Raw genomic sequence first — 23,669 nt, forward strand, 5'->3', positions numbered from 1 at the left:
CAGTATGGCTGGTAACCATCTCTGCTGTCATGCAAAAGCAAAAGCATGCTGCTGTGTAGCGCTGCTGAATCGCCTCTGTCAACAGCATCTAGTGCACATACGGTGACAGTCACAAAAGGCAAAACAGGCTCCATGATTGCCATGCTATGGCATCTGCCAGGGCAATCCAGGGAAAAAAGGCGCGAAATGCTTGTCTGCCGTTGCTTTCCCAGAGGAAGGAGTGACTGACGACATTTACCCAGAACCACCCGCGACAATGATTTTTGCCCCATCAGGCACTGGGATCTCAACCCGGAAATTCCAAGGGGCGGGGGAAGCTGCGGGAACTATGGGATAGCTATGGAATAGCTACCCACAGTGCAACGCACCTGAAGTCGACGCTAGCCTCGGACCGTGGACGCACACCACCGATTTAATGTGTTTAGTGTGGCCGCGCGCACTCGATTTTATACAATCTGTTTTGCTAAACCGGTTTATGTAAAATCGGAATAATCCCGTAGTGTAGACGTACCCTAAGGTGCCACAAGGACTCCGCGTTGTTTTTGCTGATACAGACTAACACGGCTACCACTCTGAAACCTGTCACCATGCTAGGTGACTTTGACTCTGAGTCAGCAAAACACTTAAGCACGTGCTTAACTTTAAACTCATGGGTAGTTGCTTTGATGTGCTTAAGTATCTTGCTGAATCAGGATCTTAATACAATCAGATTTTTTTTTTTAGAATTTTTTTTTAAAATCCTTAAGAAACTTTCCATGAATGTCACCAATTAAGACGAATTTTCAAAAGGATTTTTTCTACATATACGGCATAGTTTGCAAAAAAAGTCTGAATAATTCCAATGACCTAATGACTATTTTGTTAATTGTGTGCTTTTTACAAATTATTTCAATACATTTTTATGCAGTACTACATAGTGGCTGTGGGAGAGCTAACTTGAGCTATCAACTGATATCTAATACATAAGAGTTTATTTCCTGTTCCTTGGCGGGGAAAGGGTCTGTAATTTAACGTCTTTAGTTTAAACATATATAATATTTTAAAGATATAGCTGCAGCAAGAATACATGGCTGCTTACATCAACAAAAGCTGCAAAATTCAGAGTGAATGCTGGAAAATCTGCACTTAAACAGCACTATTTATCTAGGTATAACAGCACATATTGCCTGTAAAAACAACCTACTATTCAAAAGCCTTGTAATAATTTTTATTTCATCTTGTATTTTGCACAGCTTTACAATTATTAAATGTAATTTAAAAATCTCAGGAAACTATCAGCTTGCTGTCTGATCTAACACATCCTCCCTTTATAGGAGTTTTGACCCTGACTTCAATGGGATCAGGATCAAGTCCATAGCTGGTAACGCAGAATATACTACTCATCACTTGCACGCACAAGAGAGGTTTGACTCTGCCAGAAATTATCACTGACAGAGCACTTACCTCAAAGTGCTTTTATAAATAACAAATTCTCACAACACCTTTTGTCAAGGTAAATTCTAATGGTTTTGTTGTTTAATATGAATGACGATGCTTATATATTTACAATTCTCCTACCAAATAATAACAGTTTCACTAAAGCTCGCAGTTTGTGTTTAGCATCTGCCTGCTCATTAACACTTTTTTTTTAATCATAAATTTCCTGCTGGGGAATAGCAGTAAAATAATAACTCATATTGAGATTCTCCAGAGCTAATCAAAATGCTATATATTTATACATATGTAACTCTTTTAAAACAGCAACTGGGATTTTTAAAATATGTTTTAAAATTCAGCTTTCAGGTATACTGAATGTAGTGTTTTAAAAACATAATTATTCTATATAGCCATCTAATCTATCCCAATACAGTCACCAACATGCTATACGTGTGCCCAGGTGAAGTATTACATAAAAAATACAGTGATTATTTGTATGAAATGTCAGTATGAACGCTGAAACTTCCTTACTATTGTTTGTTTCAAAGAGACCTTTTAAAATTTTAATTTAGGACTTGTAATAAACCTCAATCTCCTTTTTTCATATTGTGTTTTTTGAAGTTTCTAAACTGTTTGCTAGTCTGTACCAGCATTGTCCTTTTGCATACCTTCTTATGAAAGACTCTAATTTTATGTCAAGAATATATTGTAATTTGATAAAATGAATGAATGAAACATCGATGCTCTTGTATTTGATACTTAACTCTTGTGTAGCTCTTGATCTGTAGATCACAAAAGAGGTAAGTACCATTTTCCCCCATTTTACAGATGGGGAAACTGAGGCACAGAGCGGCAAAGTGACTTGCTCAAGGTCACCCTGTAGGCTAGTGGCAGATCCAGAAGTAGAACCCAAGTATCCAGAGTTCCAGTCTAGTGTTCTATCCACTAGGCATCACTGCCCATCATAAAGTTTGGAACAAATATCTGTTTAAAATGAAGTACTTCAGCACACTTTGGAAGAAATCCACATAACCATACAAGGATGCATGCACATTTTAATCTTGCAAATCATGAGTAACAGTGAGTTTCATTTTATCATAGGCTTATTACTGCCTAAAAGTGTAGACAATGGTTATAATGAGGATGGGGTGGGGGATTACAGCTGCACTTCATTGTTATTGCTGTGTACTGTTCTCTCCATGTTTATTTACGTATACCTAAATACTAGGTATATACCTAAATACTAGGTATAAAACTGGTGTCAGTTTAATACTTTAAGTTGTAAATTTGTAACTGGACATTTGACGTAAATCATCCACAGAAGTACTAAATATTTTTTTAAGATAATGGCAGTTTTAAATATAAAATATCTATTGACTTTTCAGTGATCACTACTGTTTGAGGTTGGTTTTTTTGGGGGTGGTGAGGGGGTAATATGATTTCCTAGCTGTAGCATTGGAGCCATTCTTCTTCTTCTAATATCTTTGGATCTTCTGTCTCAAAAGGATGGCCACATTTTTACCTGATCCAGACTTACTGCATCTAGTAGACCTTGAAATCACGGTGCGGGTGCAACAAGTGATTTTGAAACCTAGGAATTAAGATACAAGAGGGGATATATAAAGGCAATTCTTGATGGAGAATTGACAGTATATGGCTTCTGCAGATCCTACTACTTTGAAGTCCTTACCCAGGGATCTGAATTTGGTGACAGGAATGAAAAATTATGTGGATTTTTGCAATAGACATTTTAGGTCTATGAATAGAGTTTCATTCATTGCTTTCTAGATGGTTTAGGGGCTGCTTGTTTCCAGGCATATACACCCCAGTAGTGTGACTTTGCAATGGAAAGGTGCTCCAGCTACACTTGCAAATGAGTAGCCTCTGTCCCCTGACACTCCAAAGACACTAGAAGGAGAGACTGAAAGTGGTGGTGGGGGGGAGACTAACCAAAAGAGGAACAAACAGATGGAAAGTCTGAGAGTCTACCAGAAAAGGGATTAAGTGCAGTCTCTGTTTTGATCGTGATTGGGATATGATTTGGGAATCATTGCTTTAATGAGATGACTTAAAATTCTTAATTTTTTTAACCAAATATTCGATACAAATTATTTAGGTGACATGTTCAGCTGCAGGAAAATATTTAAAATAAATCACTCTCTGTCCAAAAGTAGATCACAACTTTTAGCTATAGCTTGCCACACATAGGAAGACGACAAAACAGCCAAAAGCTATTGCATGTTATTTTCCACTTTTTATTGTATTTCCAATGCATTTCCACAAGTCTGTGATCTCTAAGTGTAGTGTATGTATATCCAGTGTTTTTTCTTTTTTTACTGTATAAAAAAATCCAATTGTGATGTTAATAAAAGGGATTAAAACTTTTTGTCCCACTTTACTTTTTTCATATTTTAGCCCAACAGCACTTTTCATTGTTAATGGAACTCTGCCCTATTTTGGCAGACTTCTGAAATTAATCCTACTTTAATTTATGTTGGTGTCTCTTTAATACCTGACACTTACTTTATGTTAATATTTAACATTGATGGTACAGTGCTTTGAAGATGTAAATTGTTGTGTGTTAAGTATTTATTAAAGAGACACTGTCAACTTTTTGACATATGCTAATTTTAAATGTTCCAGATTTTGGTATGGAATCCTTTAAATAAAATGTCCCAGAAAATGTAATTTTTAATTTTTTTAAAATGTGGTGTAGACACTTTTCTTCTTTCCTGTTGATAAGGGTGCCTTTAGCAAGGGAAAAATTGACTTTACTGGGTGAACAGCAGGATTGACGATACACAAAGTGCTGTTTGAATACACAAATTAAACTGAAGGGAAATAGAAAAACTAACTGAAATCAGTTACTCTTATGTATTACTTTTAACTATAGTGGGTAGGATTTTCTAAGTGCATAGATGACCACAAATCCCATTGACTTCCAGTGGGAATGGTGTTCCTAAATCACTTAGGCACATTTGAAAATCCCATGCAATAAGTAAATTTTTTTCAGAGAAATAACTTTTTTCCCTTTCAAGCTGATGGTATTCCTCATAAGTAAATATGGAGAGAGCAACTAGTATACGGTAATACAAATATATCAGCAAGCTTTTACTTGTTACCTTCTTCCTGTAAACATCAGGGGGAGGCTATATGTAAATAAAAGCTGAGGTTGTCTTTTTTGTTTATAATAAAATTAAAGTTTGACATGACTAATACACTTGACTATTAATGCCCCACCCTGCTGTACATAGTCCTAGCAGGAAGTGCGGAAGGAGAGGTGGATGCAAGAACCCATACATTGTGGGAATGGGGGTGTGGGAGAGGCCGCAGCCTTCCCATTGGCTAGGGATGGGGGAATGGGCTAGCCAGTTGGTAATCATAGTGCTCTTTCTCACCCCTACTTATTTAGACTTCTCCCCAGGGTTTTCAAAAGCCTCTTTTTCCAGCTAGTTGCCCTGCACTCACTCCTCTTAGTTGTAGCATAACAGCTGTGTTTTTAGGATGCTGCAAGTCTGACTTAACTGCCTGCTTTTGGATCAGGAAGGAATTTTTCCCATTGGACCTAATTGGCAAAAGTGTGGTAGATTTTTTGCCTTCCTCACAGCATCATGGAAGCACAGTTAGGTTATAAGAATTAAGATTTAACAAGTTTTATCTTAGGAAAGGAAGACTGTTTTAGCTTTTTGCAACTTGCAGCCAGTGCCCAGTACAGATAAGGCTACAAGAGACCAGTTCTCAGAGGTAAATGAGATCCGGGATTTCACTGGTGATCCATTTGCCTATGGGAAAAAGGGGAGACAAGGAGTCTTGATGCACTGAAGTCGTCCCTTGGTAACTTTTACACCTTCTACAGATATGGGCGGGGTGGGGGGGTCTAGGAAGGGCAGGGGCTGTTAGAGAAGATTCAGAAACAAACTACCCTCAGTTATTGGTTTTATGGTAGGAATCCTGTAACCCTGTACTGGACCCAATTAAATGCCTGGTATGGGAGATTGGGGGGTGGCATATAATGCTTTCCCCCAACATGTTAAATAAAGTTGCTCACTACCACTTGAAATCATTCTGTGTGCCTGTTATTAATTCATCTGCATGTCCAAATCATTGGTTTGGATTTAGTCTCAGGATTCCTATTACCTGGATCAGAGAAGATGAAACTCTGTTTCTAGCTGAAGATAATAAATGTATCAGTAGAATCATGGAACTCTGGGACCAGATTAGAGAAACTCAACAATATTATCCCTTGCAGGGTCTGTCATATATGCAAAGAATGCCAAATATTTAATTTTTACTCTCTTCCTTTAGTTGCAATGACAATAAAACAATTTCCAGAGATTTAAGAGGTAAATAATAGGATTTCTGTCAGTGATCTTGGTATTAAAAAAAAAAAAAAGTAATTGTCATCACTGAATCCAGGTTCAAATTCTGCTCTCAGATATACGCATAAAATTCCCATTTACTTCAGTGGAAGTTGTGCACATATATCTTATGGCAGAATTTGGTCCTTAAAATGTAAGATCACTGGATGTACAATGTTTCTGGTTTTTATACATGCTGAGCACACTAATAGAACTCCTATAGCAATACAGTGGTCATCATTAAGAAGTCACTATTTGCCAGCAGTTATTCCCTCTTTCCAAGTATAGGGGAAAAACAGTGGTACCTCACATTCTGCTGTTTGGCAAGTGTTGATGAATGATGCCTTTTTAATGGGTTCCAGTGTAGAATTCAGCTTCATAAACTGCTTCGCCCACAAACATTATTTAATTGCTGCTCTTAGGAGCGTATGCCAAAAAGTAATAGAGATGAAGAATATATCTTTACTCCTCTGTAGACAGAAAGAACCAGCACAGATGATCATGAGTGGAAGATTTGGTTATAAATGGAAACCTCAATCCAAAATTGTACTGGGTAATTTGACAGTTTACAAAATGCTCAATTTAATTGTGCAGCTGTGCTTTGGTACCCTTCTGCCAGCTGCAGATTGCCAGAGAACAGCAAGACTCTAGTCACATGCCCTTCCTCCAACCCATCCCCTTTGCTGGGGGCTGTAACAAGATTAGAGTAGAGCTGTGCATTCCCCTGAGCTGAGAGAATCTCAGCTGGCTAGTTATGCAGGCTTTCCAGCTCTTTTGCAGTGATGGAGCAGTGCAAAAGAGTTGGAACAGAATCAAGGATCTGGCCTTCAGTATCTGTTTTGGCTAACTAACTAACTTACTAAAACGAGTACTCATTTTCTGTGAGTTTAGTATGGTTCTGCTGGATTTATTTAAAACATGAGAAATTCAAAATGTTCTTGAATCATTTTAGATTGTCACTGTAAAATATATCCATTTTAATTTATCATAACTTGTCACTATTTTTATGTTGATTAGGGAGTGCCATCATTTGTTAGCCAACTTTCTGCATCTGTTTAATCTTCCACAAATAACTAAGTATTTTGAATACTTGGTCAATGACTTGGAGTCACAAGACACATTGCATATTTCCCTGCTTTCTTAATTTATCACTAAAAAAAATCAAAGAGCAGCAGTATTAGATCTTATAAACAATTTACTTTAAAGTTTTATAAAGAGGATTATGAAATTTATTACATTTACTTGACACTTTCAGTTTTGGTAAAGTATTTGAGATCCTATACAATTTTACAAATGCTGGGAAACTTTAACAAAATGGAAATGGTCAATGCATTCTTCAGATTAAATTTCTGACTAAAGTTTACATCCCTGATTCTTCTTTTTAACATTTATCTTGCTATGTAGGGTGAAGGAATGTTGGCATATTTTGGTAACTTTCGTCTGCTTGCAGAGTTCTCTACTCCTTTTGTGAATCAGCGGTAGGTGATGGTTAATTATTTTACTTTAACTTGTGTCTTGCCATGTTAGATAACTGAATTTAACTGTAAATAACAAATAGAAATTTGATTCATTTTCTGTAGTCATACTTCAACATAGCCAAACTTATAAGCTGGAAAAATTTTGCTTGCTATGAAAATTTTGGGCTATTGTACTCCTAGAATTATGTTCCAGTGCATTCCAGAGGAGTTCCTCCTTATTGTAAATGGCATTCTGAAGCTGGCATAAATCTTTTGAACAAAAGAATATGCATAAGTGTATAAGTTAGATGGGTATAAATAGGTTATTAGATAAAAAAGTATGTAATACAAGTTTTCATTTCCATTATGGGTTTCTAACAGCATCATGAACACAAGAAGAGGTTCTAGGTAGCTTTGTCATTGAGTCAAATTGTGGAATTGTATTATAGATTCATAGACTTTCAAGCCAGAAGGGACCATCGTGATCATCTAGTCTGACCTCCAGCTCACTGCAGACCACAGAACGTCACCCACCCATTCCTGTAATAGACTCATAACCTCTGGCTGAATTACTGAAGTCCTCAAATAATGATTTAAAGACTTCAAGTTACAGAGAATCCACCATTTACACTAATTTAAACCTGCAAGTGACCCGTGCCTTATGCTGCAGAGGAAGGAAAAAAAATACCCCCATGGTCTCTGGCAATCTGACCCCAGGGGCAAATTTTTTCCTGACCCCAAATATGGTGATCAGTTAGACCCTGAATATGTGGGCAAGACCCACCAGCCAGACACCTGGGAAAGAATTCTCTATAGTAACTCAGAGCCCTCCCCATCTAGTGTCCCATCAGTGGCTGTTAGAGATATTTGCTGCTAGCAGTCGCACATCAGCTACATGCCATTTTAGGTAGTCTCATACCATGCCCTCCATACCCTTAGCAAGTTCAGTCTTGAAGCCAGTTAGGTTTTTTGCCCCCACTGCTCCCCTTGGAAGGTTTTCCAGAATTTCACTCCTCTGATATTTAGACACCTTTGTCATTGTTCTAGATTACTTGAACTCTATATTTTATAATACTGCATGTGAGTGTCTGACATACTTTTACAAGTTGCAAAGCTGTGAAAACCTGTAATTTAAAGATTCATGGACTCTCAACCCTAAAAAGGACACCCTAGAATATCTAGTTCACTCCTTCTTTCTCTCCTCCTTCCCCATGGAAACACTTGTGGAGATTGCAGAAATGATGGGGAAAAAACACACAAAAACTATAATAGATAAAATATTAAAACATCTAAGTAAGACCATACTGTGGCTAAACTTAGAAATACCTGGAAACAGAGCTTTCACACTCTTTCCTTAAGTGTAGTGTGATATAGTAGTTTGAGGTAACCAGTTCTACATCACTAAAGGGGCTTGCAACCTACCCCACACACCTTGGTGGAAAACTCTGGAGAGAGTGATATGGGACAGCATAGTTTACATAAATATTTAGTATTTATTATGGGTGATCTCAGAGCACAAAACCCATCAGGAAGAGGTAAGGAAATCTCTCCTATAGCCATGTTTTCTATTAAGAAAATTTTAGAAAAATCGGAACTATCTTAGTCAAATAATGCGGAACAATTCCTGCATGCTGTCTTTAAGACTGCATTTTTCCCCCTTAAACAAATCCAGCAATGTCTTCCCATCCTTGATTAAATTATTCCACAACCCAGTAGACACTAGCAAAAATGTATATTGGTAAAATCAAATTTACTCTTGTTTCTTCGAATTTCAGGGTGCTAACTCTTATCATCTTTCTTTTTAATCACCTGGAATAATTCATCCCCTCTCTTCTAACTCTTTTGGTACTCAGAAATACAGTAGATCTGATGTTCCTTCTTTCACAAGCCTTATATATCCAATTCCTTTAATCTCCCCAAGTGCTGTGTTCTAATTTGAGCTATGTTTCTGGGATGAGCAATACAGAGGTCAAATGTCTTCAGTGGCAATTGCAAGAACCATAGTTAGAGTGGGAAAAGAGAAGACTGGGTCAGGGGAGATAAAGCATATTGGAAGCTATAAGGAAGAAAGATGCAAAAAGGTTAGGGCAGATGTTTTACTGGAGGTTAAGGAGTCCTTGCCTCATTCTACTTTGATATTCTGAATAGCTTTCAGCTGTGTTGTTGCTAGGCATCTGTGCTATGCTTCTCCTTCACAGTCCTCAAGTGCTCTGGCATGCAGTAGAGCAGCAGTTCTTAAACTGTGGGTTGGGACCCCAAAGTGGAGCATAATCCCATTTTAATGGGGTTGCCAGGGCTGGCTTAGATTTGCAGAGGCTCGGGGCCAAAGCCCTGGGGATTCAGGCCGGGGGTGGGGGGCTCAGGTTACAGGCCCCCTGGCTGGGGCTGAAGCTTTTGGGCTTCGGCTTTGACCCCTTCCTAACCTGGGGCAGTGAGGCTCAGGCTTTGTCTTTGTCTCATCCTCCTGGGGCAGTGGGACTCAGCTGGGCTCTGGCTTCAGTCCCCCCTCCTGGGATTGTGTAGTAATTTTTTGTTGTCAGAAGAGGTTTGCGGTGCAATGAAGTTTGAGAACGCTTGCAGTAGAGTATAGTATGCTGCATAGTCTTTAGTAGTTCTATGAGAAGTGCCATATCAGGGTCTGCCTCAAACATTGGGTTGGCAAATTCAGCTTTTAAGTTAGGGAGAAGGGGTGAGATTATAAAGGCTACTTTTGGTTTGTTCAGAAACTGCCAGGTGGTGATTCCTGCTTTAATCTGTCAATATTACTTCTGTACTGAGGAGTCCAGAGGAAAAAAATCCAGTTGTGGTCTTATCAAGGTTATATAAACAGGTATTATTACCTCCCTGGGATGAAATTCTACCCCCACTGAAGTCAATGGGAAAACTCACATTAACTTCAACAGGGCTAGGATTTCACCCCAATCTTTCAGTGGTATCTGTACCAATATTTTTTTTTAGGTTGTGATATGAAGCATCACAACATATCATATAATTAAAGATAGATAATTTACTTTAAATGTTTCTTTAAAAGTTCCTTGACTGAGGCCAAGTGTCCTTAAATACCCAGAATTATTATTTTATCAGACAAACAGGAATCTCTGCAGAAGATGGTGATAAAGTCTATTACATTAAGGGATTTATTGTTCCATAAATTCATATATATAACTTTAATTAAATTTGAGGAGAACCAGACCTCTGAGACAGTAAGTAATGTAAATTGTTCATAAAGATTAGTTTATGTCTTCTTGTTGTTTGTACTCTACTATAGTATTAACAAAAATAACACCAAGCTGCAGTTATACAATTGCATTTTAATCTCAGCATTCCATTGATTTATATAAACAACTCAATTATCACTCTTATGATTTGGCTTGCATTCTCACGAGAAGGTATATAAAACATAGGTCAACTTAGTTCAACTGAGAATTCTCTTTGTAACATATGAAAATCTCTTTAAACTATTTGTACCTTACCATATCCTTATTTTAATTTTAAAAGAATATAAGAAATTTGTTTTGTTTAGCTTGTCAGTTCAAAAGTGCCAGAGTTGAATGTATGGATAATACAACCCTAAAGGAAAACTGTAACTAATAATCTTGTAGCCCAATTAATGGTAGCATGTAATGTTATGAAATAACATACTTGGCAAGTGAAATATTTTCATCCTCTTTATTTACAATAATAATTTCAATTTTTAGAAGAAAATTTAAAGATAAAATTTAGAACGATAAAACTATAGAAGAAAAATCAGACTATTGTTCTGGATTTTAGTGTCAATCTTGCCTCCTCTCATCTCCATCTTGCAATTAGAAAAATATTGGTATAATATACCTTTATAATTTGTATTTTGAGAAAGTAATTTTATGACTCAAATGAAACTGTTTCTGGAGATCTGTAAATATGAATACTACTGAAAAGAGTTTGTTCAGTATTCCTAATGACTAACTTAATGCAAAAAAATGTATAGTACAGGACACTAAAATCTTGCTCTTACAGAGCAGATTTCTGCTCTTTGAAAGATGTATGCTTTTTTTTAACCCATCTTTCGGAACCTACATTGTCTGAAATAGATGAGCTATAGAATTGAATTGTCTGCCTAAAATTTAAAGGATTAAACCACAGTCTAGCAGAGCACTACTTTGCTCACTTCACAAAAACCACTATCACAATTTGCTTCCTTGTTGGCTATGTTGGCATAAAGACAAAGATCTGAATGGACCTAGAGACTGAACCTCCCTCTTCCCTTGTGATGGTCATTCTTCTCAGCGTTAAGCACATAAGTAGAATAGTGAGGGCAGTATGAACTTCCCTGATGCTGTCTGTGCTATATCTGTTCTATAGTTAGTTCTCCAGCACCATCTAATAATCCATCACTTTCACAAGCATTAAATTCACTTTTTAAAAAATTACAAAGGAACTGCACAATTGTTATAATAGTAAATATAGGTTTTACTTTTTCTTAAATCATTACTTTTTGTTCTTCTACTGGGTTCTGATTTGGGCATGTCCATATACAAGGCAAGTTTAATTTCAGCATTGATTTAGTCAGTGATGGGCAAAACATGAATTGTCATCCTGACTTTGGTTGTGGGCAGTTGTTCTATTACCATTTTTTCATTTACTGTTTAAAAATCAGTATCTAATCAGCACCTTGATGCATATCTAAGCAAATATTTGACTTTGATTATCTTACTAGGGATCTATAATGTCCAGTCATATCACAAGTATCTGTCAATATGGCTGTGCCCCCTAGTAATAAATTTGTAACAGGCTATACTATTAGTTTTACAAAGTGTAAGTTCTAACAATCATTATATCTGTTGCTTAATGGTCAGTATTTTAGCTGACTATGCCTTCACAGGTTCAGCAGTTAAGCTGTTTTCTATGGTTTGGTCCTCTCTGTCCTTTTTCTGACCTGTCACAGCTATACAGATTTTCAATGCGGTGATTTTATTGCGTGAGTAAAGGGAAAGAGAGGAACATACAATAATGCAAATACTTCCTTAAGAAACCAACCCACAGGTTCTACTTGCCAGGCAACAGGCTATATGTAATAGTTACACCTCTCTAGTAGGGCATCAAAATGTAGAAAACCTATTCAAAATTACTCCTGCACACTGACATTTTTCATACAGCTAAGCATTAACGTAATAATGCAATGCAACTTGTAACGTTTAGAGCTGAGGTTTTGGCTTGGGACCAGACTGATCTCTAAGGATCTTATTAGGACAGTAACAAGGCACCAATCACAAAAGCCCAAATCCAGCAAATGTGAAATAACAGATGTGGGTCCCACCTACAACACCAATTCCAAACTTCTTTCTTTCCCTATAATTAGGGCCCTACCAAATTTACGGCCATGAAAAATGTGTCACGGACCCTGCAATCTGGTCTCCCCTGTGAAATCTGGTCTTTTGTGAACTTTTACCCTATACTATACAGCAGAGGTTCTCAGACTTTTGTACTGGTGACCCCTTTCACACAGCAAGACTCTGAGTGCGACCCCACCCCTTACACATTAAAAACACTTTTTTATATATTTAACACCATTATAAATGCTGGAGGCAAAGCAGGGTTTTGGGTGGAGGCTGACAGCTAGTGACCCCCCATGTAGTAACCTCGTGACCCCCCGTTTGAGAACCCCTGCTATACAGATTTCACAGGGGAGACCAGCATTTCTCAAACTGGGTGTCCTGATCCAAAAGGGGGTGCAGAGTGTTCACAAGGTTATTGTGTGGGGGGGGTCATAGTATTGCCACCCTTACTTCTGCAGTGCTGCCTTGAGAACTGGGCGGCTGGAGAGTAGAGGGTGCTGGCCGAGTACCCAGCTCTGAAGGCAGCAGCACAGAAGTAAGGGTAGCAATACCATATCATGCCATCCTTACTTCTATGCTGCTACTGGTGGCAGCGCTGCCTTCAGAGCTGGATACTGGCCAGCAGTCACTGCTCTCCGGCTGATCAGCTCTGAAGGCATTGCCACCACCAGCAACAGCGCAGAAGTAATGGTGGCAATACTGCAACCCTCCTACAATAACCTTGCGACCCCCGCTCTAAAGCCCCCTTTTAGGTCAGGATCCCTACAGTTACAACACTGTGAAATTTCAGATTTAAATATCTGAAATAATGAAATTTACAATTTTTAAAATCCCATGACCGTGAAATTGACCAAACTGGACTGTGAATTTGGTAGGGGCCTTAATCTATAATTTTGAGGAAGTTTGGAGCTACATTTTTCAGCTTAGTTTCACTTCTAAAAAAAAATTGAATAGCAGTTTCTTATCAGGCAGTGCAAATTAAAATGTTCAAAGAACGAAAAATAAATTATTTCACAGTAGTTATTTTAAAGTTAATTTACAAAACAAATTATCCATGCTCTACAGCTGTGGTTTTCAGCTTGTGGTCCACAGACCCCTGGGTGTCCACAGATTGTCTAAGATTTCCAAAGTCTCCATCTGAAATTTTTTAGGAGTTTGCAAATGAAAAAAGGTTGAAAACCACTTCTCTACAGTACAGTAATAGCAATTAACATGTACACTTATTACATATTAGTTTACAATTCAAATTAGGAGATTATTGTACATGCTGTTCCTTAAAATATTATTATGAAACTTTTGTATGTAGTAATGGAGATTACACGATGCTTTGCATCAAGACAATTAACTGTCCTAAAGAGCTTTTAGATGAAGCCACAATACAAGGCAGCATTTTAGGATTGGGAGGGCTTGGGGATAAATTGATGAATAGTGACTGGTCATAAGAAGGGATTTGAAAAATCTGAAACTTGTTTGGTTTTGTGAACACTTCTCTTTTGCAGGTGGTTCTTTGAAGTGCTGGGGTACCCTAAATCTTCAAAAGCCAACATCATCAATGGGGTGCTGATGACGATTGTGTTCTTCATGGCGAGGATTGTAGTCATGCCTGTTTATTATGCCGACGTCATTTCTGTGTTTGGAACAGAGGCTTTCCACAGAGTAGGAGTTGCAGCCCAAAGCGCCTGGATTATCTCTAGTGTTGTCTTGGATGTGATGAACTTGATGTGGATGGTCAAAATTACAAAGGGATGCTACAAAGTAATTTCTCTCATTGGACAAGAGGAAGTCAAAATGCGTAAGAATGGAAAATCTGACTAGAAATCATATATGTAAAACTGAACTTCTCTATAAAGATCATTTGGGTTCATTGAAACAATGCACACTTTTGCCATAAAATGCTCCTCTAAGGAAACAAGGTATTGCCTCTTTATTGATCTTAACCTTTCTCTTGCCACACTGCCTGCATGCCCAGGGTCACTTCATTTAAAGACAGTCCCACTCTATGGAATGGGAAACAATGGCATATGACATCCCGTATGTATAGGTTCATACAGATGAGTCTAGCTGTGTGTTCTAAGCACTTAACTGACAAATGAACTTAAAAAGGAACAGACTGATTAGTTAGTGGTCTTCTATCAGTATGTTCCTAAAATGTTTTCACTCAGGTTTCTCAATGTGTTTTTTAAAGCCTCTGAATGTTAGGATCTTTTGTTGTAAGTTATGCATATATGGCAAGTTTCCTGCCATGTTTCTGTGCTTTCTCTTATTAGTATTTGATGTTAACAATCAAGATTTCATCCTTGACAACTTTTTATTTTTTTTGCAGCCAAGGCTAAGAATTTAGCTTTGATGCTATGAAATATTTTACTAACTTTCTGCTGCCTTATATGCATGGACACAAACTTTTGGGGGATTTATTAAACAGTTTTACAGATACTGGTATAATGTATTGTTTTATCTTTTAAAAAATCTTTTATGTGGAGGGATGACTGTGCTGCTGTGTTAATGTACTTCTAGTAGTATTACTGTTAAATCTGATCAGAATTCCGTCACAAGTTAACATGGTAAACAGTGTGTGGAAACAGACTCATTCTTACTATAGTGCTCTCTCCCTGTGAAGGCTGCTGCTGCTTCTACTTTTGAAAAGTATTGCAACTCTGCTTCTAAATGTATTATTATTATTTAACCAAGAGACTTATAGGGTGTAAACAACTTAAGTATAGGAGACTAAATATTTTTGTATATGTGGCTATGTCACAGTAACCCTCTCCCCTCCAGAGCCACCTTCTTAGTATGAAAATGCTCATATTGTGCTCAAATGCTCATATAAATATGTATTTGTCATATTTTTATTGTTATTCATATGGCTGGAAATTTGAGGTGCTGGCCAAAGAAAGCCCATCTGGTAAGCAAGAAGACTTATCAGTGGACCCAACAGAGAATAGTTTCCTTTATTCTCTTCAAAACTGTTGAGAAGATCTATAGAGTGGGACACAGAAGCAGCTAACATCATCAGGGACAACATTCTGTTTTTGGATCCACATAGTCCTTAGCAGATATTCTGCTTTCTCTTCAAGCATAGAACTTCCAGTGATGTCTGTGGGAGATAAGGGAAATTAGAGCATGTGAGAAGATCAGAATATGAAAGAGATGCCAACCTGAGAGAATTGTTTTCTCCCATATAACTGTTGTGGAGCAGCTAGGTGTGTTTGTGGTGGTTTTGTTTTTTGTTTGTTGTTTTTTGGAACAATGCTTTCTTCACTTGATTTGTCATCACTTGCGGTTTGTGACACCATCTGCTAGTATGTGCTGCTGAAACTGCATTTTCACACACTAGTGTGGTGCTATTACATAAAAACATTGTAGCAAACTACTCAAGCAACTTATTTTGTTTTTGTTTCTTAACATTTATCAAATTCTTGCCCTGTTGGGATATGTTTTTTGTACTGTTCTCTTAGCAACACCCCTAAAAGTGAAATCTTCTTTCCTCTAAACAAATGCAGGTGTCTGGCTATTAGTTAGTGTGGGCTAGAAGGGAGAGCTGTAAAACAAACACAAAATTTCCAGGAACTAGCTGTCCCTTTATGATTTACTGAGGGCTTGTCTACACTTACAGCTTTGCTGTAGCATTTAGTGAAGACTGCCTACAGCGATGGAACAGCTTCTCCTGTTGGTAGAGGTACTCAACCTCCCCAAGAGGCAGTAGCTATATCAATAGGAGAAGCCTTCCTGTCTACACTGGAGGCTGGGTCGGTATAAAGACATCGCTCAGGGTGTGGATTTTCCACACTCCTGAATGCTGCAGTAATACTGACATAAGTTTGTAGTGTAAATCAAGGTTATGTCTCCCTAGGTCACCAAGAAGACTCCACAAACTGCTAGCAAAGGACTTTTGCATTGTCTTGCAGTATAGCCAAGTCAGTTGTGGCTAAAGCAGTTCAGTTCTCCTCTTTAAGAGTACAATAGAGCATTATATAGGTTGATATAGTACTCACTTTGACAGGTGTAGTTACATTATTTAACTAACAGTAATTTTTTTCAGTACTATCTCTTTATTTTTCAACGGGTGGGAGGCAAAGATTGCTAATGCATTCAGTTCCTTACACTGTATTCTTGGCAGTCCTGTTGCCTTATTATGTAGATGAGTTGTTCAGTCCTAGAAAGCATAGTAACTGAAGTGTGTCTTTTATTTTCTTTAATTGTCATTCTTGAATTAGCACAGTGCCTTGTCTTTGGTACCAATAAATTCATATTATCAGTCAATTGACCTCCATTACATTTTTTTATTAAGGAAAACCTTTTTATCAACATGTAGTTTCAGATACTTTTTAAAATCATGATTTAATTAAACACATCCTGCACAAAATTCAATATGCACACAAAGGCAGTTCTATTGTATTAGTGTTTAAGATGGTAACTAGGTAACTAGTGAAAGAGATTTTTTTTGTGCTGATTCAGTAACTAAGTATGCACATCTGTAATAACTTATGTTTACATTTTGGTTCTCTTAGCCAGTTTCAAAATCAGTAATTGAGTTGACTCAAGCACTTTGGAGAAAATACACCTTGAACATAGAAGTATGATGTTTACTAATTCTGAAAATAAAATATGGTAGGATAAAACATTTTTCATAAGGAAAATGATTTTACAGCAAGTAAGGACTTCATGAAAACTGCATTGGAAGTCCATCCTTTTTTAAGCATTCATCTTTAATGGCATTTGAATCCTACATACAGTAAGTTAAATTCTTAATTTCCAATGTAGAGTCTTCACTAAAGCTATAAACTTTAAAATGGTCTACTCCCTTGTATTCTCTATTATAAATAAATCTTAGTGACTAAGAGAGTCAGGTTTATCATAAAAATATGAAATATTATATTAAAACTAGATTGGACAAAGTAAATACAGTATGGGGAACAATCTACAGTGGAAGAAGAATGGGCTAGATGATCTACTAATCCATTTGGTCCTAATAGCTTTTATCCTCTATGATTCAATTACATTGTTGTAGAAGATCAGCAAATATATCCAACCATAATTGCTATGTCCATTTGGTTTGAATTAAGTTCTGATTTATTTTATTTGGTGTTACAAGTTTATACTATAACACACAGCAGTTGTGTGCTAGAATAATTTTAAAATGGTCATGAATGCCAATGTATTGGGCAATGACAGAAATATACAGACTGCACATATGCGATGGACAGAATACACCTATCCTTTATTTTTAGGGCTCCGTCACAGCCCACTAAGATTATATATGATGCAGCATATTATATTATACTGACACCAGTTGCTGTTTGTTCCTCTACTATGCTCATAGTTTAGTAGTTACATTTCTCTATCCGAAATATCAGTCTAAAACTGGACAGATTAAATTGTCTCCTTTATTCAAAGTAGAATTGTTACTAGAATTTTTGATTACAAGCATCTGTCTTTAAAGGACTTATGATTAATATCTAATACACATATGCACCGTAGTCTTGCAAAATTCTATAGGTCCGTGGTGAGCAGTGTGGAGTTTGTTTTTTTTTCCAGGCAGGGGGAGGAGGAGTTGCAGGGGGGGTTTGGTGGGTGTATGTGTCTGGGGTGGCAGTTCTGAAAGTGTGTGTGCAGATGTGCAGACATTCATTTGGGACTAGATATTTTTCCCTTAGGATTTTGCCATCCTAGGAGGTAAGAAGAAGTCAGTGATTCCCTCTTTGAGCTGAGAGATAGTAACCTGAACAGCCCATTGCCAAGCACAGTTTATTGTTCGCTTTTCTCCTGCCATCTTTGCTTTCAGCGAACTCTACTGACTGATGTATTAAGAGAGGATACTATGACACTTCCCCTTATTACATACTTGGTACTCAGTGCTGTAGAGCAGTGGTTCTCAAACTAGGGCTGCTGCTTGTTCAGGGAAAGCCCCTGGCGGGCTGGACCGGTTTGTGTACCTGCCACGTCTGCAGGTTCGGCTGATCACAGTTCCCAGTGGCCATGGTTCGCCACTCCAGGCCAATGGGAGCTACAGGAAGCGGTGTGGGCTGAGGGACGTACTGGCCGCTACTTCCCGCATTGCAGTATAGGGATACCCAAAGATGGTCCCTGAGGAGCTTTTCCTGCACACACTTTCACAATCAATATGTAGAATCTTGATATAGAAGACTTAAATATTTGCTTTATTTTTCTGCCTTGTTTCCTACCATTTTTTCTATATGTCCTAGAAAAAACAAATGGGCTAAATCTGTTTGCAGTAGAACACTATCTTCGTAATATAACGTAAGAAATATGAACACATTTTTTGAACTTCCATATTTAACATATTGTATATCAAAAGGTTGCTATGGCATCAGATGTCTTTCTCCTAGCCATCTCCATTCATTAATATAGATTAATGGAGTTAGTCATGTATAATATTCTGTGCCTAAATAACTTGGGTTGGGTTTTTTTGACTTTTGTTCTGTGAATAGCATGTGGCATAGATGTAATATGATGTGGGAGGATGTTACCAGTAAATGTTGAAACATAGGTTCTCTTGCATTAATGTACTATTTTCTAAATTTACGGTCATCTTCTTCTTCTTTGGCTATCCCTCAATGCGAGGATGATGTCTGCCAAGGGGGTTCATTGGTGAGTTTTTAAGTGGCTGAGGAGCCCAATTCTTGCCCTGCAGATTTTCCCACAGAAGTGACAGGTGTAATCTTGGAGGAGACATAGTTGTTGGCTGGAGTGTTGTGCCCCTTTCTTTCCTTGTTTGTCGCTTCGCTTCTCATGAGCACATTTGTTCTCCTCAAAGTGAGCTGTGGCTTGGTGTATGGTGTAGCGCCACTGTGTTCTGTTCTGTGCCAAGTCCTCCCAGTTTGTTGGGTTGATGCCTCCCTTTTTAAGATGTACTTTCAGTATGTCTTTGAAACGCTTCTGCTGCTCTCCGCAAGCCCTTCCTCCCTGACTTAACTGAGAGAAAAGTACTCACTTCAGAAGGTGACTGTTAGGCATACGGTCTTCCCAGCTGATCCTGAGACTCCTCCTGAGGTAGTGCTGCTGGAACCACTCCAGCTGCTTGAGATGTCATCTGTAGGTTACCCAGGTCTCACACCCATAGAGAAGGGTGGGGCTAAAACTGCCTTGTAAACCAAGATCTTGGTACCTGTTTGTAGATCCCTATCACTGAATACTTGTTTGACTAGTCTTCCAAAAGATATGCTGGCACAGCAGATCCTGTATTCAATTTCTGTGTCAATGTTGGCTGTTTGGGAGAGGTGGCTGCCAAAGTACAGAAAATGGTCCACATTTTCGGGGGGTTCTCCCCTGATGGTTTACAGTGACAATGTTTAAATAAAAATACTTCTAGATTTATTTTGAAAATAAACTGAAGAGGGTTTTCTAGTATTAAAAAGCTACTGTAATCAGCAAAAACAAACAAACAAAACCTCTTACACAAGTAACAAACATGAGTGCAACACTACTGTAAAAAGGAAAAAGGGAGTGAAGGGGTCCAGGGCATAAGAACCCAGGAGTCATATATATATATTTTCTTAGTAGGATGTTTATAGAATGGCAAATAGCAGGGAAGGGATATATCCCTCTTATCCTCAAACCTCATGGATGAACCTATGTGACAAAAAAAATTATACTTGAGCTATGTGGGGTCTTTTTAGAATGTAAGCACACTCTCTTGATATACACTATGTATGATGAATTATCAGTCACTGACACACATATGGAAGGGTTTTTTTGTTATGGCTATTGATCAGTTCATAGGTTGTCAATGAAAGATGATTAATCGAAAAATCTATACGTTTTTCCATGTTTTTCCTTCTTCATGTTCAAGAAAAGAAAGGTCACTTCAAGATGACTCCAATGTGGCCATGTTTATCACTGAGAAAAAATATGTCGGAAACAAACTTTTGAAGGGGAATTGTCAAGATTCTGAAACTTTTACAAAGATGATCCAGCTTTAGCAAAGGTATTAAGAGCCTTTCACAGAACACTGGACCTAAAAAGGCCTGTTCTACAGCTTCATCAACTGACAACAAAGGATGAAGAAGCATTCCTTGTTCCTAACCCATTATAATACAACCTATGTATTATATCAAATAATTAATAAATGGAGAAAGAACACTGCTTCACTAGTGGGATCCTGATGTCAATAAACTGGAAATGGTGGATCTATATGAACTTTAACATTCACCCAACAATGAGCGAAATCTGTCACTGCCTGATTCAATTTCAAGTTTCTCTGTACAGAGAAGTGGTGTGTCACTCGGTGCTGTGTAGAGCTCCAGGGACATACATATCTGTATGACATAATACCAGCAGAGACATGGTGGGTGAGGTAATATCTTTTATTGAACCAATTTCTGTCGGTGAGGGAGACAAGCTTTCGAGCTTACACCAGAGCTTGAAATAAAGTTATTACCTCACCCACCTTGTCTCTCTCATATCCTGGGACTGACATGGTTACAACAACATTGTATATAACATCAGCACACAAATTACTCAGGATGTGTTTGGGTTTAAAAAAAATGTCATAATTAGAAACCTCCACTAACCACCTCCTTACTCTACGTTTTACCCTGAAATTCGTTTTTTTTTTCAAATAGCAAAATGGAAGGCATGCTGCAGCCGGTGATAAACTGAAGGTAGCTATAGAGCAACTGATTTTAGGGAAAAAAAATATTCACATGCCTGGCTGATCTGAGGTCAGTGTCATAGTGTGATGCCTGGCACCCAGGAGTATAATAGTAAATGTCTACTTTAAAATAGTTCATTTTTTCAGTGCATAAAGGAAATGTCTGTGAACAAAATTTGTTGAAGTCAGTATAATTCAGTCCTTACTGTCTCAATGTGAACCATATTATAATTCAATATACATTAGCGCTATATGCTACTGCCTGGAAAGTGAAATCTAAAACATGGACATAAACAAAATCCTTTGTAGTATATTATCCTCATGTAGGCTTTGACTGTCAAATATTGTACTGGTTTTGTAATACACTTTTTTGAGCATATGAAATATTAGAGCTCTGAGGACTTGCTCCTGACTGAATCAAGTTGCATGAGGATTGTTTTTTAAAGTTTGCAAGCTAGTATTTTATATAGTGTGACCGGCATACAGGCAACTTCTGAATGTAATGAAGAATTTATTTTAAAGTTAATTATTATTTTAATTTATCCTGAATTTGCAACTGAAAGCAATTGGCACACTGAAAAAAAAAGATTTTGGCTACTAATGAACTCTGGCATAAATATATATCTCATATGCGTAGTGTATGTATATTCAAATTCCCTAGCAAATATATTATACATATACACCATTAATGTTTACAGATCTGTATCCCAAATACCTATTTACAATTATTCACATGTAAACTAACCAAATACAAAACTGATTTTACAGATTGTTTAAAAAAAAAAAATTTGGAGAACTGCTGTTGAGTCCTTAAAGGCTTTACATTGGTCTCTGTCTAAACACAAACTTGGTAAATACAGTATGAAATGCTTTATATGTAGAGTGAAGCTAAAAACTAAATTTTGCTACGTTGACTGCCATTAATTCATTACAGATTTGTTTGCAGTAAAATTAATATTGCAGCATTGCCTGAGAAGATCACGGTAACATTATTAATTGCAAACTGTAATGTATCTTGTTTGTATGGCAACCATTGTAGTGTTCAGGAATTTAGGAATGTAGTGGTAATACTGTGGCTTGATTACAAAAGTCATACATTGTAATGAGATGAATATGTGAATGATTAAATGTTACGGGTTTTGCTTGTAGAATAATCATATGAACAATATGTTTGTATTTCACTGAGATTGTAATTATTTCTACATTTTAGTTAAACAGCCTTGCAGTTTGTATAAATTGATGTAAACTGATTTTGTAGGCTGAAATTGACGTAGGCAATAATGTCAATAAGCAATAAGTTGCATGTTGTACACAAGGTACTGGTACTTCATAATAAAGGAAGAGAATGCAGTTTTATCTTGTGGGATACTTTCTTTTAAAATGATGGTGTGGTGTGGTTAGTAAAATAACTGCCTCATGGATTGGGATTTTTGTGCTCCTTTCAGAAAGGCTTATGTTTGTACAGTAGCTAGAAACTCTGCATGTTATATATCATTCATAAAATATAGTTCTGTGCTATGGAAGAACGTAGCCAGAATTTTGTTGTGATGGCTAAAATTTTAAGGTTACGTTTTAAGGCTGCATATGTATGCAAGATATCATTGAGGCAAAGAGCTTAGAAGGATTCAAATAAATTTACACTTTTATATGGATATTGAGGATGCCCACAATTACATCAGATAGGATAAATATATCACATGCTTCAGGACATAAATACTAAATCACAGGGGTTAAGAAAAATGGCAACTAGGCAAATCATTCCAAATGTGATTTGTTGCATCTTCCTTTTGGAGGCAGGATACTGGACTAGACAGACCACTGTTATGATCCAGTATGATAATGTATGTTCTTACATTCTGTTCATATGCAGTTACATGCACACTGCCAGTTATCTTGATAAGTGACTGTGTGTATGTATTGTATCAAAGTAAGATTTTTTTTTATAGTAGATGGATATAATAGGTAGGAAGCTAAATCCCTGGAGAGTTAATTTCTTTAGCTGCCTACATATAACTGTATAGGGGGGAGGGATTGCTCAGTGGTTTGAGCATTGGCCTGCTAAGCCCAAGATTGTGAGTTCAATCCTTAAGGGGGGCCATTTAGGGAACTGGGGTAAAAATCTGTCTGCAGATTGGTCCTGCTTTGAGCACAGGATTAGATTAGATGACCTCCTGAGGTCCAACCTTGATATTCTATGTATAAATAAACTGAATAACTGGATTTAAGTTGGGCAAAAACCAATTAACTACTGCCTTTGCCATTCCCAGCAAACACCACCCTTAATTTAGGCCCGGCACCTCACTCCAGTCTTTTTTCACATCTCCTGGAGCTCCATACTATAATATTCTCCTCTTGACTTGAGATTACTTAAAGGCTCCCCACTCTTGCTTTCAGGCCTCAGGTATTGTCTCACAAGTACCCAGACAACTGTTTTGCCACCTCTCCATCCCCATCTTCTCCCACACCTCCTCACATCTCCATCTTTTTAAGATTAATTGTGGTTTTGAGATCC

General features: G+C 37.5%; 1 protein-coding gene across 3 annotated transcripts in view; it reads left to right on the forward strand.

Moving 5' to 3' along the window:
* The window catches only part of LOC123375881 (TLC domain-containing protein 4-B-like), a 53,329-nt gene extending 30,822 nt beyond the window's left edge, over positions 1 to 22,507 (forward strand). For 2 of the 3 annotated variants that reach the window (XM_045027250.1, XM_045027251.1), the window contains exons 6-8: positions 7,179 to 7,252; positions 14,046 to 17,278; positions 20,357 to 22,507. In XM_045027250.1, coding sequence (XP_044883185.1) covers positions 7,179 to 7,252; positions 14,046 to 14,361 — 390 coding nt within the window. In that variant the 3' untranslated portion in view covers positions 14,362 to 17,278; positions 20,357 to 22,507. The remainder of the gene's footprint in view (positions 1 to 7,178; positions 7,253 to 14,045; positions 17,279 to 20,356) is intronic. The other variant, XM_045027252.1, reaches the window with a different exon arrangement.
* The last annotated feature ends 1,162 nt before the right edge of the window (positions 22,508 to 23,669 follow it).

Source organism: Mauremys mutica, chromosome 8, assembly GCF_020497125.1.
Source record: "Mauremys mutica isolate MM-2020 ecotype Southern chromosome 8, ASM2049712v1, whole genome shotgun sequence".
Classification (NCBI taxonomy): Eukaryota; Metazoa; Chordata; order Testudines; family Geoemydidae; genus Mauremys; species Mauremys mutica.